General features: G+C 48.7%; 1 protein-coding gene across 1 annotated transcript; it reads right to left on the bottom strand.

Moving 5' to 3' along the window:
• Positions 1-13,147: 13,147 nt before the first annotated feature.
• LOC133488233 (uncharacterized) lies at positions 13,148-14,808 on the bottom strand. Its single transcript, XM_061795860.1, has 5 exons — positions 14,768-14,808; positions 14,284-14,692; positions 13,665-14,205; positions 13,371-13,557; positions 13,148-13,283 (listed from the first exon to the last, which is right to left on the bottom strand). Exons 1-5 carry the CDS (start codon positions 14,806-14,808, stop codon positions 13,214-13,216), a joined length of 1,248 nt encoding a protein of 415 aa, XP_061651844.1. The 3' UTR covers positions 13,148-13,213.
• Positions 14,809-16,642: the final 1,834 nt, after the last annotated feature.

Here is a 16,642-nt window from a genome sequence, read left to right on the forward strand (position 1 = left end):
AGGTTAGCTAAGAAGAAGTGGGACACAGAGGACCGAGGAGAGGCGAAAGGAATACATTGAGATGCGTCATAGGGCAAAGGTAGAGGTGGCAAAGGCCAAACAAGAGGCATATGATGACATGTATGCCAGGTTGGACACTAAAGAATGAGAAAAGGTTCTATACAGGTTGGCCAGACAGAAGGATAGAGATGGGAAGGATGTGCAGCAGGTTAGGGTGATTAAGGATGGAGATGGAAATATGTTGACTGGTGCCAGTAGTGTGCTAGATAGATGGAAAGACTATTTCGAGGAGTTGATGAATGAGAAAAATGATAGAGAAGGGAGAGTAGAAGAAGCAAGTGTGGTGGACCAGGAAGTGGTAATGATTAGTAAGGTGGAAGTTTGAAAGGCATTAAAGAGGCTGAATATGGAAAGGCAGTTGGTCCTGATGACATTCTTGTGGAGGTATGGAAGCATCTAGGAGAGGTTGCTGTGGAGTTTTTGACCAGCTTGTTCAATAGAATTCTAGCGCGTGAGAAGATGCCTGAAGAATGGAGGAAAAGTGTGCTGGTGCCCATTTTTAAGAACAAGGGTGATGTGCAGAGCTGTGGGAACTATAGAGGAATAAAGTTGTTGAGCCACACAATGAAGTTATGGGAAAGAGTAGTGGAGGCTAGACTCAGGACAGAAGTGAGTATTTGCGAGCAACAGTATGGTTTCATGCCTAGAAAGAGTACCACAGATGCCTTATTTGCTTTGAGGATGTTGATGGAAAAGTACAGAGGTCAGAAGGAGCTACATTGTGTCTTTGTAGATCTAGAGAAATGACAGAGTACCCAGAGAGGAACTGTGGTACTGCATGCAGAAGTCTGGAGGGGCAGAGAAGTATGTTAGAATAGTACAGGACATGTACGAGGGCAGCAGAACAGTGGTGAGGTGTGCTGTAGGTGTGACAGACGAATTTAAAGTGGAGGTGGGACTGCATCAGGGATCAGCCCTGAGCCCCTTCCTGTTTGCAGTGGTGATGGATAGGCTGACGGATGAGGTTAGACTGGAATCCCTTTGGACCATGATGTTTGCAGATGACATTGTGATCTGCAGTGAAAGCAGGGAGCAGGTGGAGGAACAGTTAGAAAGATAGAGGCATGCACTGGAAAGCAGAGGAATGAAGATTAGCCAAAGTAAGACAGAATACATGTGCATGAATGAGAGGGGTGGTGGGGGAAGAGTGAGGCTAAAGGGAGAAGAGATAGCAAGGGTGGAGGACTTTAAATACTTGGGGTTATCCGTCCAGAGCAATGGTGAGTGTGGTCAGGAAGTGAAGAAACAGGTCCAAGCATGTTGGAACGGGTGGAGGAAGGTGTCAGATGTGTTATGTGACAGTAGAGTCAAAGTTTATAAAACAGTGGTGAGGCCAGCCATGATGTACAGATGAGAGACAGTGGCACTGAAGAGACAACAAGCAGCAGAGCTGGAGGTGGCGGAAATGAAGATGTTGAGGTTCGCTCTCGGAGCAACCAGGTTGGATAAAATTAGAAATGAGCTCATCAGAGGGACAGCCAAGGTTCGATGTTTTGGAGACAAAGTTAAAGAGAGCAGAATTTGATGGTTTGGACACGTCCAGAGGAGAAGTAGTGAGTATATTGGTAGAAGGATGATGACGATGGAGCTGCCAGGCAAGAGAACTAGAGGAAGACCAAAGAGAAGGTTGATGAATGTCGTGAGGGAAGACATGAGGGCAGTTGGTGTTCGAGGAGGAGGATGCAGGAGATAGGCTGACATGGAAAAGGATGACGCGCTGCAGCGACCCCTAAAGGGACAAGCCGAAAGGAAAAGAAGATGATGAATCCACTTAGTGTGGCCCATGCCAAATCACCAACGCTTGACACATTTGTTGTGTTCTGACTGTTATTTCAGTCACGTGGTGTCTATTGAAAACCACAACGTGGGCAATAGCTCACAGGACAGACTGGCACAGTCTTAATTCTCACAGCCAGACAGCTGGAGTGGTTGCTAGATTCTTATATCGTTACACAGTAAGGACACATACAACTTATGATGCTATATTCACATGATAAAGATGAAAAAGTTTATAAGATATCATTTTATGTCAACTATGTAAATGACTTTACGGGGACCCGACAAACACTGTAAACCTGACAAGTGTGGGTGTCAGATGGCGGAATACTGAACTGGCCCCCACAACACCAGAACAACATGACTGAGGCTTAAAGCAGACACACAGCTTAACTGGCTATCATACAACCTGACTAATCAGTACAGGTCTATGAAACTGCATCTTCAACACCTCAAAACCAGACAGCATGATCACACAAGATGCATACCTCCATCTCTGAGTCTGTAGATCCCCGAGGAGGCTGCTCAGTGGTCTTGGAGATCTGAACCTCATAAGATTCAGTCATAGTTGATTGTCCTCCGCCTTGGTATACAAGTTGAGAATGGATTTATTATATTCGGACACAAGACAACTTGCATCTGATTTTTACAAATGTTAAACCTTTGACAGCCAAAACATAATTTCATAAATCAGATGAATCCACTGAGTGTAGCCCATCCCAAATCACCTGCTTAGGACACATTTGTTATTTTCTAACCACAATTTCAGTCACGTGATGTCTATTGAAACCCACAACATGGGCAATAGCGCACAGGACAGCCTGGCACAGCCTAAAGTCCTCCAGTTAGACAGCTAGAGTGGCTGTTAGATTCTTAGATCATCATACAGTAAGGACAAATACAATTTATGATGTTATTTTCATATGATAATGAGGGAAAACTTTATTAGCTACCATTAATGTCAACAATGTAAATGACTTTACGGGGACCCCACAAACATTGTAAACCTGACAAGTGTGTTTGTCCGATGGTGAAATACTGAACCCCACAACACCAGAACAATCTGACAGAGCCTTAAAGCAGACACACAGCTTAACTGAGTATCATACAACCTGTCTAATCAGCACAGGTCTATCAAACTGCGCTTCAACACCTCAAAATCAGACAGGATGCGTACCTCCAGATCTGAGTCTGTAGATCCCCGAGGAGGCTCCTCAGTGGTCCTGGAGATCTCAACCTCAGAAGATTCAATCACAGTCAATGGCCCTCCGTCCTGATATACAAATTGAGAATGGATTTATTAGATTAACCAATACAATAAGTATTTGATTTTTACAAATTTAAACCTTTGGCACCAATAACATCGCAATTTTAAAAATCAGTTGAATCCACTTATAGTAGCCCATGGCAAATCACCTCCTCTGGACACATATGGTCTGTTCTGACCGCTATTTCAGTGACGTGGTGTCTATTGGAAGCCACAACATGGGCAATAGCGCACAGGACAGCCTGGCACAGCCTAAAGTCTCCCAGTCAGACAGCTAGAGTGGCTGGTAGATTCTTAGATCATCATATAGTAAGGACACATACAATTTATGGTGCTATTTTCATCTGATGATGAGGGAAAACTTTATTAGCTACCATTTAGGTCAACAATGTAAATGACTTTACGGGGACCCCACAAACATTGTAAACCTGACAAGTGTGTTTGTCCGATGGTGAAATACTGAACCCCACAACACCAGAACAATCTGACAGAGCCTTAAAGCAGACACACAGCTTAACTGAGTATCATACAACCTGTCTAATCAGCGCAGGTCTATCAAACTGCGCTTCAACACCTCAAAATCAGACAGGATGCGTACCTCCAGATCTGAGTCTGTAGATCCCCGAGGAGGCTCCTCAGTGGTCCTGGAGATCTCAACCTCAGAAGATTCAATCACAGTCAATGGCCCTCCGTCCTGATATACAAATTGAGAATGGATTTATTAGATTAACCAATACAATAAATATTTAATTTTTACAAATTTTAAACCTTTGCCACCAATAACAGCGATTTTAAAACTCAGATGAATCCACTTAGTGTAGCCTATGGCAAATCACCTGCTCTGGACACATATGGTCTGTTCTGACCGCTATTTCAGTCACGTGGTGTCGATTGAAAGCCACAACATGGGCAATAGCGCACAGGACAGCCTGGCACAGCCTAAAATCTCCCAGTCAGACAGCTCGAGTGGCTGGTAGATTCTTAGATCATCATACAGTAAGGACACATACAATTTACAGTGCTATTTTCATATGATGATGTGGGAAAACATTATTAGCTCCCATTTATGTCAACAATGTAAATGACCCCACAAACACTGTAAACCTGACAAGTGTATCTGATAGAAGGCCAAAATGACCTGACTGGACCCCAACTACAACAGAACAACCAGAGTGGGCTTTAAAGCAGACAGACATCTTTCTTAACTATCACCCTGCAACATAAGGTACATTCTAAAGACATGACTAATCAGCGCAGCACAGGTCTGTGAAACTGGAAGTTCAACACCTCAAGACAAGACAGGATCATCACATGGCATATGTACCTACATTTCTGAGTCTGTAGATCCCCGAGGAGGCTGCTCAGTGGTCTTTGGGAGCTCAACCTCAGCAGATTCAGTCAGAGTCGATTGTCCTTTGTCCTGATTTACAAGTTGAGAATGCATTAGATTAACCAACACAATATGTTGATTTTTACAAATTTTAAACCTTTGACAGCCAGAACATAATTTCATAAATCAGATGAATCCATTTAGCGTAGCCCATCCCAAATCACCTGCACTGTTACCGTTAATTTAAACGAAAATATGCAGCAATCTGTAATTTAGTAGACCGCAAGTTGCGTGGAACACAATTGCGTGAAACACATTGCGTGGAACACGATTTAGGCAGGCTGGTCGATCTCCCGAATGTTTGGCCGGTCCGGTCCGTACAGGGAACGTATTGTATTTGACGGAAATAGGAGGAAGAAAAAAAAATAAAAACAACGGTCCAGAGCCAATTTTCAAGTGCAGGGCGGCCGAAGCAGAGGAGAAGTGCGCCACCCGTTCCTTTCCCAACGGAGCTTTGTCCGTGAGCTACCCAAGCACCCACACGGGTAGCTCGGGGCACTGGCAGGGTGCCCTATGGCGGGGGAAGGTCTGATGTGTCCTTGCCACCTCGTGGTGAGAGGTTTTGCCTCCTCGCTGAGCCAGTCTTCGGCAAGGTGGTCGAGCGAGCGAGAGCCAGCGCCAAAAGGGGGGCTCCAGTTTGTTTGTATAAAATTTCTGTGTTTGTTTTGAGATAAACACAAGCATATTCGGTTGACATAATGGTGTCAACTTGAATGGCCAGTCGGACAAGTACAGCCACACCTAAGTAAGTTTTATGCGACAAATTGGGGACTACCAGGAACCAGTGAGTTCACAAGCGATGGTTCCATTGCAGGTTCAGGGCGCACACGCCCAATGCAGTGACGGCAGACGGCGGCACGGTATTAACGGGAAAGCGAAACGTTTTCAGCGTTAATTTAAGGTCAGGATGCTTAAGTCATAGGGTGTCAAACAGTTCCTGAAAAATTGCCAATTTGTCCGCCCACAAGGTCCGTCCCGTCGTCTGTCGGGCAGTCATGTAAATTAATCCCACCAGCAACATTGGGGCAGTGGTGCTCTTCGTGCGGTGGTTGGCAGAGAAACGTGTCGACTTCTCTAAGTCGGTTCACCTGTGGTGAGGTGGCTACAGGGGACTCGTTGGTGTCGTCAATGGGGTTGAAGGAGAAGGAGCGGTCTCTGTCCTCCGAGTGGTCCAACACCAGGCAACGGTCTGAGGACAGTTCCCGAGTTGGTGGTGGTAACGCCTGTTCCACCTGCGCCCACAGGTGAAGATTTTTGTAATCAATTAGTGGCTCGAAACGGTAGAGCAGGTCTTGGTCGCTGAGCAGGGGGACGGATTTAATTGGAGACACGTAGACCTGATGGACTAGCGTCATGTTGCCAATTGTCCAGTGGAGCATAGTTAAGGTGTTTAGTTCGGTGTCAGTCACTGAAAATGCGCCAATAATTAGTGCGCGGCAGTTGGAGGTCACAGCTACTGGCTTCTATCAATGTCAGAAGTTGATTGAACACAGCGTGGGACATAACAGTGATGCTGCCGCGGGGGTCAATCAGAGCTTTGCGGACAAGTTCAGGCTTGAGTATAATGGTTAAATAGAACTTCCGAGAAGTACCTTTAGCGGTTAGTTCACCCAAAGGCTGTCAGAATGGCATAACGTTATTCAGTTGCGTGAAGTCACGCGAGTCAGGGGCCTTGCCAGGGTCTCGTCGGACGATTAGGACGGCATGAGAAGGGTCTATGGATTGGTCGTCACAAAGTGGTCAGCTAAGGTTATGGAGAGGTGAGGTCGTCGTGGAGTCGACCGGGGTCACAGATGCACTTGGCAGGTCATTCGGGGAACAATGGAGCTTACCTGGTTGACCTATCGCGTCCTCTGTGGCTCTGTTCGACTTAGTCAGGCCTAGTGATAATGATGGGTCCCGATTATTATCTTTGGACAGGCTGCAGAGCACCTAGAGTAATTCTTCTGCCACGGCACTAAGTTCCCTTTGGGATCTGTAAGTTCGGGAGCCCTTTTCCCCGTTGTCACTAGTCGTTTTAGGGTCTCGGTTACACGAGTCAGCTTTAGGCTGGTCATAGCGTGTTCCCTGTTTTTCGCCATGTAGTTTTGGCGCGAATTAGAGTTGCGGTTATTCCATTATTTTGATTGATCATTGGATTAGCGTTGTTGGTTACGAGGACCATTGTTGTACGCGGGCCAAGATTGGTTGTTTGGATTAAACGACTTCTTTTGATTGTCGAATTTGACATTGCCAGAACGTTGTCAGTCGCACGCATGTCGCCTGTAGCGCCTTCTAATTCCATCTGCGGTGGTTCATTTGTGAAGAAGACGCCCGAGTCTTGTGCTTTAGAGGGAGGGTGTAGCGAAACCTTTGGCTGCCAGTTCTCGCATTTAGGCATTGGACAGTGTGCACGGGCACGCTGCCACGCCCAGCTGGTGTTTGGATGTAGGTTTTCGACAAATAGTGTTTTGAAATTTTTGTCCTCTTCCAGATTTGGTTCCATTAAATTTCCGAATTACACTTTATGCAACCGGCAGTAATAAGCTTGGGATTTCTCAAGTCTCCCTGTTTAACTGTGAGGGCTACAGATAAGCTGGTTGCGGCCTCTGGGTCATCAAGTTCTTGAGACAATGCTTGGCAGAGAGCAAGGACATGAGCCGGTTGTTGTTCAATTAAGCTACTTCTCGGCGAGACGTAACTTTGATAAGGTACAATCTGTCGTCAGTGGTAGCGGAAGGGAACTGTTGAAGGTGAAATTTGAGGTCTCTCAGGTACCCGGCTGTGTCGTGTGACCCTTTCGGTTTACGTTCGAGCTAATTGTAGCTCACGTCTGACATGGGCTAACTCATCCTCTTGGTCCCGGAGCTGATGCTGGAGGCGGGTCAGCTCCGTCTCGAGGACTGCGATCTGTGTCTTGAGCTCGTACGACTGTTCCATCACTTTGGAGCGTTCTGCTTTGAGCGTTTCGGTGCGTTCGATGAGCCACTAGATGTCGCCGGACACTTGACGCACCAGAAGTGTTGCTCGCTGATGTTCGGCCCGTAATTCAAGCTCTTGGTCATTAGACGGTTGGTCGGCTAATTCTACCAATTTAGCTTTTAAGTGAGAAGTCTCGGTATAAGCGTCGTGTAGCTGTTTTTGTTGAACTCCGGAAGTTAGTACGCTAGCGATAGGGGCCAGGGTTAATTTATCAGCGTAACAATTTAATTCCCCACCGTCTTTAGACATCAACTGTGCAGCCTCAGCTGCAGGAGTGAGGTCGGCTATCCGAGTCTCTGCATAATCACGTTGCATTTCAGCATCGAGGAGGCGGGTTTCAGCCTAGTTTAAACGTGGGATGGTTTCTGTCAGTTGTGCTGTTAACTGGACTTGCTTATGCTGTTCAGCTTCCAGTCTGCGCTTCACCCGAGCGTACTCTAAGTTGTTCCATTTGAGTTGGGACACCAAGTGTCATGGGTGTGTGTTCCGGTTGTTGTCTTCCCCCTGTCTCATACACACCTGCTCCTGAGAGCTTCTTCACCACCTGTGCCTCATTCACCCTAATTACCCCTTGCATTTAACCTCGTGTCTCATTCTTTCTAGTCGCCAGTTTGTTGTAACTTGTCGTCGCGTTCCAGCATTCCTTGTTTCCACGTCACAGACTCACATTAAGGCTAGACCCTGTTCCGATTATCGACCTCGCCTTTTTGCCTCACGTTTTTCAGAATCAGATTCAGAATCAGAGTCAGAATCAGAATCATCTTTATTTGCCAAGTATGTAAAAAAAAACACACAAGGAATTTTTCTCCGGTAATTGGAGCCGCTCTAGTACGACAACAGAACACTTTTGAGACATAAAGATATTGAGAAAAACAGTCACGGAGCAATAAAGGGTTGCTAGTTATCTGGTAATGGCGGTACATTTATTTTTTTTGACAATTGTGCAAAAAGTTGCAGAGTCCTCTACCACTTAGAGCAGTTTGAATGACTAATATTGCAATAGTCCGGTGCAATGACAATTGTGCAAAGGGCGCCGAGACTTCAAGCAAGTAGTCTGGGACAATGTTGATTGTGCAAATGTTGCAGATACTCCTCAGTCAGTGTGCAAATGGAGCAGATGCTACTCTGGCATGAGTGGCCAGTATTGGTCAACAACAGATATGCAAATAGTGCAGCGTGTTGAGACAGTGAGTGCACGAGTAATATATAATTGGCCTTACAGAAATGTGACAACAAACTCAAGACAAAAAGACAGAAAATTGCTAGCATGTTGCAATGGAATTGGAGATTAGGTGTTTAAGAAGTTGATTGCAAGAGGGAAGAAGCTGTTGGAATCTCTGATCGGTAGCGCCTACTTGAGGGAAGGAGCTGGAAGAGCTGGTGACCGGGATGCGGAGGGTCCGAGAGGATTTTGCACACTCTTGTCTTAGTTCTGGCAGCGTGCGAGTCCTCAAGGGTGGGTAGGGGGTACCGACAATCCTTTCAGCAGTTTTGATTGTCCGTTGCAGTCGGCGTTTGTCCTTTTTTGTAGCAGAACCAAACCAGACTGTGATGGAAGAACACAGGACTGATTCGATGACCGCTGTGTAGAACTGCCTCAGCAGCTCCTGTGGCAGACCGTGCTTTCTCAGAAGCCGTAGGAAGTACATCCTCTGCTGGGCCTTTTTGAGGACGGAGTTGATGTTGATCACCCACTTCAGGTCCTGAGAGACTATAATTCCCAGGAACTTGAAAGTCTCGACGGTTGACACAAGGCAGCTGGACAGTGTGAGAGCCAGCTGTGGCGAAGGATGCCTCCTGAAATCCACGATCATCTCTACAGTCTTGAGCGTGTTCAGCTCCAGGTTGTGTCGGCCGCACCACAGCTCCAGCCACTCCACTTCCTGTCGATATGCAGACTCGTCACTGTCCTTGATGAGGCCAATGACTGTGGTGTCATCTGCAAACTTCAGGACTGACAGCCGGGTGCATTGAGGTGCAGTCGTTCGTGTAGAGAGAGAAGAGCAGCGGAGAGAGGACACAACCTTGAGGCGCCCCAGAGCTGATGCTGCGTGTGGATGAGGTGGTCTCCCCCAGCCTCACCTGTTGTGTCCTGCCCCTCAGGAAGCTATAAATCCACTGGCAGATGGCAGGTGAGACGCTGAGCTGGAGAAGCTGGGAGGAAAGGCGTTCAAGAAGGTATTCAAGTCATTGGCAAGTGTGCTATTGTTCTCAGCTTGGGGGGATCGTCGCTTGTAATTTGTCACCGATTGGAATGCATGCCAGACTGATTTAGAGTCGTTAGCGCTAAACTGTTTTTCCAACTTTGCTGCATAGTTCCTCTTTGCAATGTTAATTTCTTGAGTCGGCTGGTTTCTAGCTCGATTATACAGGGCCCTGTCTCCGCTTTGATATGCGTCCTCCTTAGCTTGGAGAAGCTGCTTAAGTTTGGCAGTGAACCACAGCTTGTTGTTGTTGAATGTGCGAAATGACTTTGTTGGTACACACACATCTTCACAGAAACTGATATAGGATTTGACAGTGTCCGTATATTCATCGAGGCTGCCAGCTGAATTTTCAAAGACACTCCAGTCTGTGCAGTCTAAACAGCTTTGAAGTTCCGTCTTTGCTTCATTGGTCCACTTTTTCACTGTTTTCACTGTAGGCTTAGGATACTGTTGCCTTTTTTGTATTGCCTGCCTGTGTACCGAGCTCTGCCTGTATATTAAACCTCTCTTTTTGAAACTGTCCATTTGTTTTGAAGTCGTGCATTTTTGGGTCCTATCCTCTGTTCCGTTCATGACAGAACGAACTGGCCATAACATGGACTGGTGCGCAAATTCCTTCAAGCGCAGGGTCAACGCCTCTCGAAGCAGGATGAGCAGCTTGCTGCCCTCCACCTTCATCTAAAGGGACTGTCAGAGCATCTGGACAATATGATGAGACAGGTGGCCTCACAGTTTGAAGTGCTAATGAATATGGTTCAGAAGAAGGAACCAGCTGGCACAGCACCCGATGCCGCCACTGTACCACCGTTTCCAGGTGAAGCAGTCACCATGCAGCCACCTGCCACCTCCGCTGCTGTCTGCCCACAGCTCTCTCGACCGGAGAGGTTCTCTGGAGATTCTGGGACTATTAAACCGTTCATCACTCAGTGCGAACTCCCTTTAGCGCTGCAGGCAGCTGCCTTCCCCACAGAGCGGGCAAAACCGCTTTCGTCATTTCCCACCTGACTGGTCGTGCAGAGGCGTGGGCTACTGCTGAATGGAGCCGCAATTCCACCGCGTGTCATTCGTGGGGTTTTTTCGTAAAGACCATGGAGCAAATTTTTCAGTTTTCCACACCAGATCATGAGGCAGCTCACTCCCTTTACAACAAGGCATTCTAGCAGCTGAGAGTCAGTGGAATAATAGGGCACTGCTTGATGCATTTTTTCAAGGACTATCCCCCGCCGTCAAGCATCATTTGGTCCCGCTAGACCTGCCATCGCTCTCGCCATAAAGATCGAGAAGAGGCTTTTGGATCGCGAGCTGGACGGAGTTGGGCGGAGGGCTGCATCACCGCGCACTTGGAGGACGAGCCTCGGTGACCAGCCAAACCAAGGCAGATCACCTGTTTCCGGTCTCAATCCACAGGCTAGCGTCACCACGGATGAACCCATCCAACTGTGCAGGTTCCGTCTCTCCCCTGAGGAACGTCAACGCCGGCTGAGGGAAGGGCGGTGCTTCTAGTGCGGGCAAGGGCACGGGAGAGGTGAGTCTGAATTTCATTAAGTAAGACCCTGCCCGGTTTCTTCCTAAAGTGACATTATGCTCACCTGATGAAATTCATGCACTTGTATTAATTGACTCTGGTTCTGACATAAACTTACTCAACTCCCTCCTCGTTAGACGGATGCACCTTAGAACCTTTCAAATAAAACGCCACCACAACACCTATGCTGCAGACGACAGTTTTATGGGCAAGATCACTCACCGCACCCAAACACTCACATTGACATTTCCTGATTCTCACTCGGAACGCATTAATTTTCATGTTTTTGACGCCATGAATCATGACCTTATTTTAGGGAACCCATGGTTGAAATTACATAACCCCCACATTGACTGGTCCTCTGGGCAGTGCGCGCGACAAGTTGTGCGGGGTACGGAAGGTACGGAGGAAGGTGCCCAAGCCCCCAGCCCCCGAGCGGGATGGGGGCGCGCGGCGATCTCCCGAGAGCGCGGCTCCGGAGAGCGGACCCCAAACCGCTGCCGCCTGAACGCGCCTACATAAGGATGGCCTCGCCCCGCCCACCGGCCTGTCCGCCGCAGGCCGCGTGGCACGCGCAGACGCCGCCGGCAGATGCGGTCCCCATCCCCGGTATGGTGTCTCAATCGATCGATCGATCAAAATGAGTCTATAATGTATATATAAATGAGAATCAAAATGAATCACTATAGGATATAAGATAAAAAAATCGAACCAATCTGTGTAAATAAGATCCAATTAATTCCTTACAATTACAATTTTTTATATGAATTTAAAAAAAATAGATGTGAGAGAGATATATATATATATTGGAGAAAGACACAAAAGTAGTATAGTAAAACACCCCAACTTTTATTTGTGAAAAAGCAACACACAGCCAACAATTTTTTTTTAAGCGCAAAAAACACGCTGTCGTCATTGTTGTCGTCAATCAATCAATAAAAATAAAGAAAACTATATATCTTTTTGTGCCACATGTGTTCACTGTGATGGGTTAAATCCAGAGAACAAATTTCGTGAGCATGCATGTTCATGACAATAAAAGAGATTCTTCTTCTTTGGCAATCGCTTTAAAAATCTTTGTCAAATCCAAGAAGGCATCGTTTTAAAAAGAACAAATAGATAAATAAATAAATCAATCAATCAATAAAAATAAAGAAACACTATATATCTTTGGCAATTGTTTTAAAAATCTTTGTCAAATCCAAGAAGACATCGTTTTAAAAAGAACAAATAGATAAATAAATAAATCAATCAATCAATAAAAATAAAGGAACACGATATATCTTTGGCAATCGTTTTAAAAATCTGTGTCAAATCCAAGAAGGCATCGTTTTAAAAAGAACAAATAGATAAATAAATAAGTCAATCAATGAAAATAAAGAAACACTATATATCTTTGGCAATCGTTTTAAAAATCTTTGGCATATCCAAGAAGGCATCGTTTTAAAAATCTTTGGCATATCCAAGAAGGCATCGTTTTAAAAAGAACAAATAGATAAATAAATCAATCAATCAATAAAATACCGAGTGCCGATTTCTGGCCGAGGTCTTGAAGCGGCCCTTGGACAACCTGTCCTTGTGCTGTGTGGGAAGGGCAAGGGGCCTTGTCCCTGGAGTCCAGCTTCAGCCACAGATCCCTGATGTCGGCCGCCTGCGACTGAGTGACAAAGGGACACAGACGCAGCTCTACCAGCGGCGACGCCAGGCGGCAGACGTCCTGGTAGCTTGTGCGTCCGTCCGGTTCGAGGACGTCCTGTGTCAAACGGGCGGCTTTTGGTCAAACTGGCTACTTCTTCAAAAAAGACAAATGGACGGAGAGGCCTACATCCTTGACGTGGGCGTCTGGAGGTGGTGGGGGTGCAGCCATCCTGTCCCTTTCCCGGCACTCCATCATGGACTCAGACAAGGCCATGAACTCCGGGTCTCCTTCGTCCGGCTCTTCCACGTCGACCGCCCCGTTGTCCTCCTCCTCTTCCTCCGCCACGTTGTCCATACAAGCAGTCGGGTCCTCCTCCTCCCCCTTCTTGTCACGACCGGGGTCCAGATGGAGCACGGCGCCGGTCTAGGCGTACAGGTAGTCCAAGCCGATGAGCTCCCCTGAACGCGAGCAATTTCAAGTCAGAACGTGTCACGCCGGTGGGAGAGAGAGGGAGGGGGTTGGCCTGGCACGCCCCTACAACTTACCGGTGTACTCCCCCGGTGTAGTGTAGTTTTCCACCACCGTGGGTTTCTGCAGCTTCTGCATCAGCTTTTGGAAAGCGCTGAGCAGGCGGGAGTTGTAGCAGCGTGTCAAGGTCGTCAAGAGGCCCCCCACCACGACTGCCCTGGCTCGGTCCTCGTTCCACCGGGTCAAGCCCTCCAGCAGGTAGACCTGGAAGTGGAGGGCGTTGGCCACGGTGCATGCCAAAGAGTACAGAAGGAGAGTTACGCTTGCCCGCCCGCCAACGACCCCCGCCACAAAAAGCTCGCGCTCCTCACCTGGAATGAAGCGGCACTGGTGGAGGTGGAAGCACTCCAGGGAAGTGGAGCCTGACACACACTTGAATATCGGAAGCTTGATGCCACCTCTCGTCACCTCCCCCACCTTAGTGTATATGGGTAGGCCAGGCGGGTCCTGGATGCAGGCCATGTGCTGGCGCTGCGTGTCCCAGATGTGCTGAGTCCTGGCCTGGTCGAGGAGAGCCATGCCCATCGTATCCTTGGCCTCCCAGAAGTGGTCCAGCACCTCCTGGATGAGCCGCTCCGTCTCCTTGGCCCCTCTGGTGCGGCGACGGCAGTGTCGGGCCAGCTCCCTGGCCGAAAGAGTGACCGGTCGGCCGCCGTCCGCGCCCTGCTCGGCCCGTCTCAGCAGGTTCCTGTCCTCGGCGTCCCACTCGAAGATGGCCAGGGACAGCCTGGCCATGAAGGGACCGTAGAGGATGTGGGCGTCTGTGGTAACCCCCCTGGCGAAGCGCCGCATGAGGTGCCACACGTCCAGCTGCACCATCAGATCCTTCCAGTCGCCGAACATGGCCGCGACCTAAGGCACGCGGGAAAAGAGAGAGCGTTAGAGTGGGATGCGAGAGAGCCTGCGTGCCGAAGAATCAATTTCACCTACCTTGCCCTTCCCGGTGGCGCAGCAGCAGTCGCGGTCCACATACAGAAGCTGAGGCGGGGCCTGCGCAATGGAAACGACGCGCACCCTCTGACGACTACGTACGTTCTTGGTGGAGTCCATCTTCAGCACGCTCCCGACGACCGACGTGATGCGGGCCTTGTTCTCAGGAAGGTGTGGAATCACCGCCCTCACGAAGGCGGCCAGAAACCAGACTTTGCGGGGCACAGGGCGCATGCACCCTAGAACGCCGGTGGGAACACCCAGCTGCTCCAGCACGGAGAGGTACTCCAAACTGTGCCTCAGCCACTCCAAGGTGTGCCCCTCCTGGATTTTCCGTCGCAGGCTGGTAACGGAGTTGCCCAACGAGCGGTCCTTCAGCATGTGCACCACCTTCAAGTCGCAGGCCAACCTAGCGGGAAGCAAAGTGATGCGGCGATGTGCGAGGCTTAACCGACGACCACCGCTCGCTCGGTTCCTTTCTTACTTGTACGTGAGGACGGCCGGGAACTTCAGCTGTTGGTACATGCTCATCTGCTGGATAATGGCTTCTTCCTAGGCCGAGTACTTCCGGTGGCAGCCGTTGCATTCCAGGTACTCTGTGCCCATGTAGTACCAATCTTGGAGGTCCAGCACCCGCCGCACGGTCCGGTACAGCCCGCCTCCGGTCAGCCGGCGCAGGCAGTGGGGGCAGGCCAGCTTCAACCCCCACGTCATGTACGGCGCCCAGAGGAAGAAGCGGTGGTGGAAGAAGGCCTTGGAGGAGGTGTGGGGCTGGGTGTAATAAAGCGGCGTTTTGACGGGGTCCCACCATAGCTGGAGCTCCGACGTCAGGACCATTTTCCCATGGGAGCCTCTGACGTAAAGCGCTTTGGCCAGCCATTCGTGCTCGGTAATAAGTGCGGGGCGCCCACACAGGCACCCGTGTGCCTGCCCGCGTTGCAATGCCTACCTTTGTGTCAGGGGTCGACTCTGTGTCAGCTGTCTGCCCTCTGGCAAGTGCATCTACGCCAGAGGCGGACGCGGCGGAGGTTGAGGCGGCTGCTGACGGTTCCTCAGACACTGTCGAGTCGAGACATCGCTGTCAGTCTAATTTCATTCTCACTCAGACTACGCAGTAGAGACATTAAATTCACTCACGCTGAGACTCGACTTCTGCGGCGGCTTCCATTAGCTGCTGGTCAGACGGCTCACCCTCTCCTGTAAAGAAACTCCTGTAAGTGTCAACAATCATTTTTAATAATGATGATGGTCTCTATGATGACCACGTTTACCTGCGTTGTACTTGGCCTGTCTGTCTCGGCCCAGGATGTACTGTTGGAAGGAGTGCAACCGCGAGCCCTGGAACACCTTGGTCTTCCTCATCCATGCCACATATCTAGGATAGGATCATTTCATTTAACCTAACCTCCCTCATTTTGGTTAATGACATTTTTCACAGGCAATAAGACAACTTACGATCGATGCTCCTCGCCGGGGTAGTCGTACAGGAAGCGATAGGTCTCATGGCGGTACTTCCCGAACTCCAGCAGCTTGTCATCCATCTCCTTGACCATCGGCGCGCCCATGAGCATCATGCGGTTGCGGACGGCCAGGGACATGTCCGGGAACAGCTTCGCGTAGGATGCCAGGGCGTCTTTGTTCCGAGCCAGGGGCGACTGTGACGTGTCTCCGCCGTCCCGCTCCTTCTGGTGAGAGGCCAGGATAGAGCAGGCGTAGCCCACGTCATTGCTCAGCAGCTATCTTGGCTTCCTTGGAAGACTCCAGAGTCAGCTGTTTCGAGAAAGCCAGGTGGCGGAATTGAGGATGGAAATCCATCGTGCTGAAAATAAAATCATATTATAATTTCTATCTACCATTAACAACTTTCTGACTGACTGGAAAGCCACGTGTGTCAACACAAACAATTAATGTGACCCAATAACAACGATGTAATAGGCTGAATACTATTATATCATCATTCAGTTAGAATTTTTCACAGACACCTGTTGAACTGTTGCTGTACTCATGACTCGGGAACGTGTGTGGACACAAACAAATTCATTCGCCGCAAAAAAGTCATTTTAACCCAGTAAAAACGATGTAATAGGCTGAATACTATTATATCATCATTCAGTTAGAATTTTCACAGACACCTGTTGAACTGTTGCACTAATGACTCGGAAACGTGTGTGGACACAAACAAATTCATTCGACCCAAATAAGTCATTGGACGGACCCAATAAAAACTATGTAAAGTGAAGAAATTAATCAAAGGAAGCTTACCTTGAACGGCAATGGCGTCTGTATTACGAACGGCGGCGGAAGGTGGGAGGTACCCTCACTGAGGACAGCCAATCGTGAGAGTTGAGAGTTTATGGTG

Source organism: Phyllopteryx taeniolatus, chromosome 13 (assembly GCF_024500385.1).
Source record: "Phyllopteryx taeniolatus isolate TA_2022b chromosome 13, UOR_Ptae_1.2, whole genome shotgun sequence".
Taxonomy (NCBI): Eukaryota; Metazoa; Chordata; class Actinopteri; order Syngnathiformes; family Syngnathidae; genus Phyllopteryx; species Phyllopteryx taeniolatus.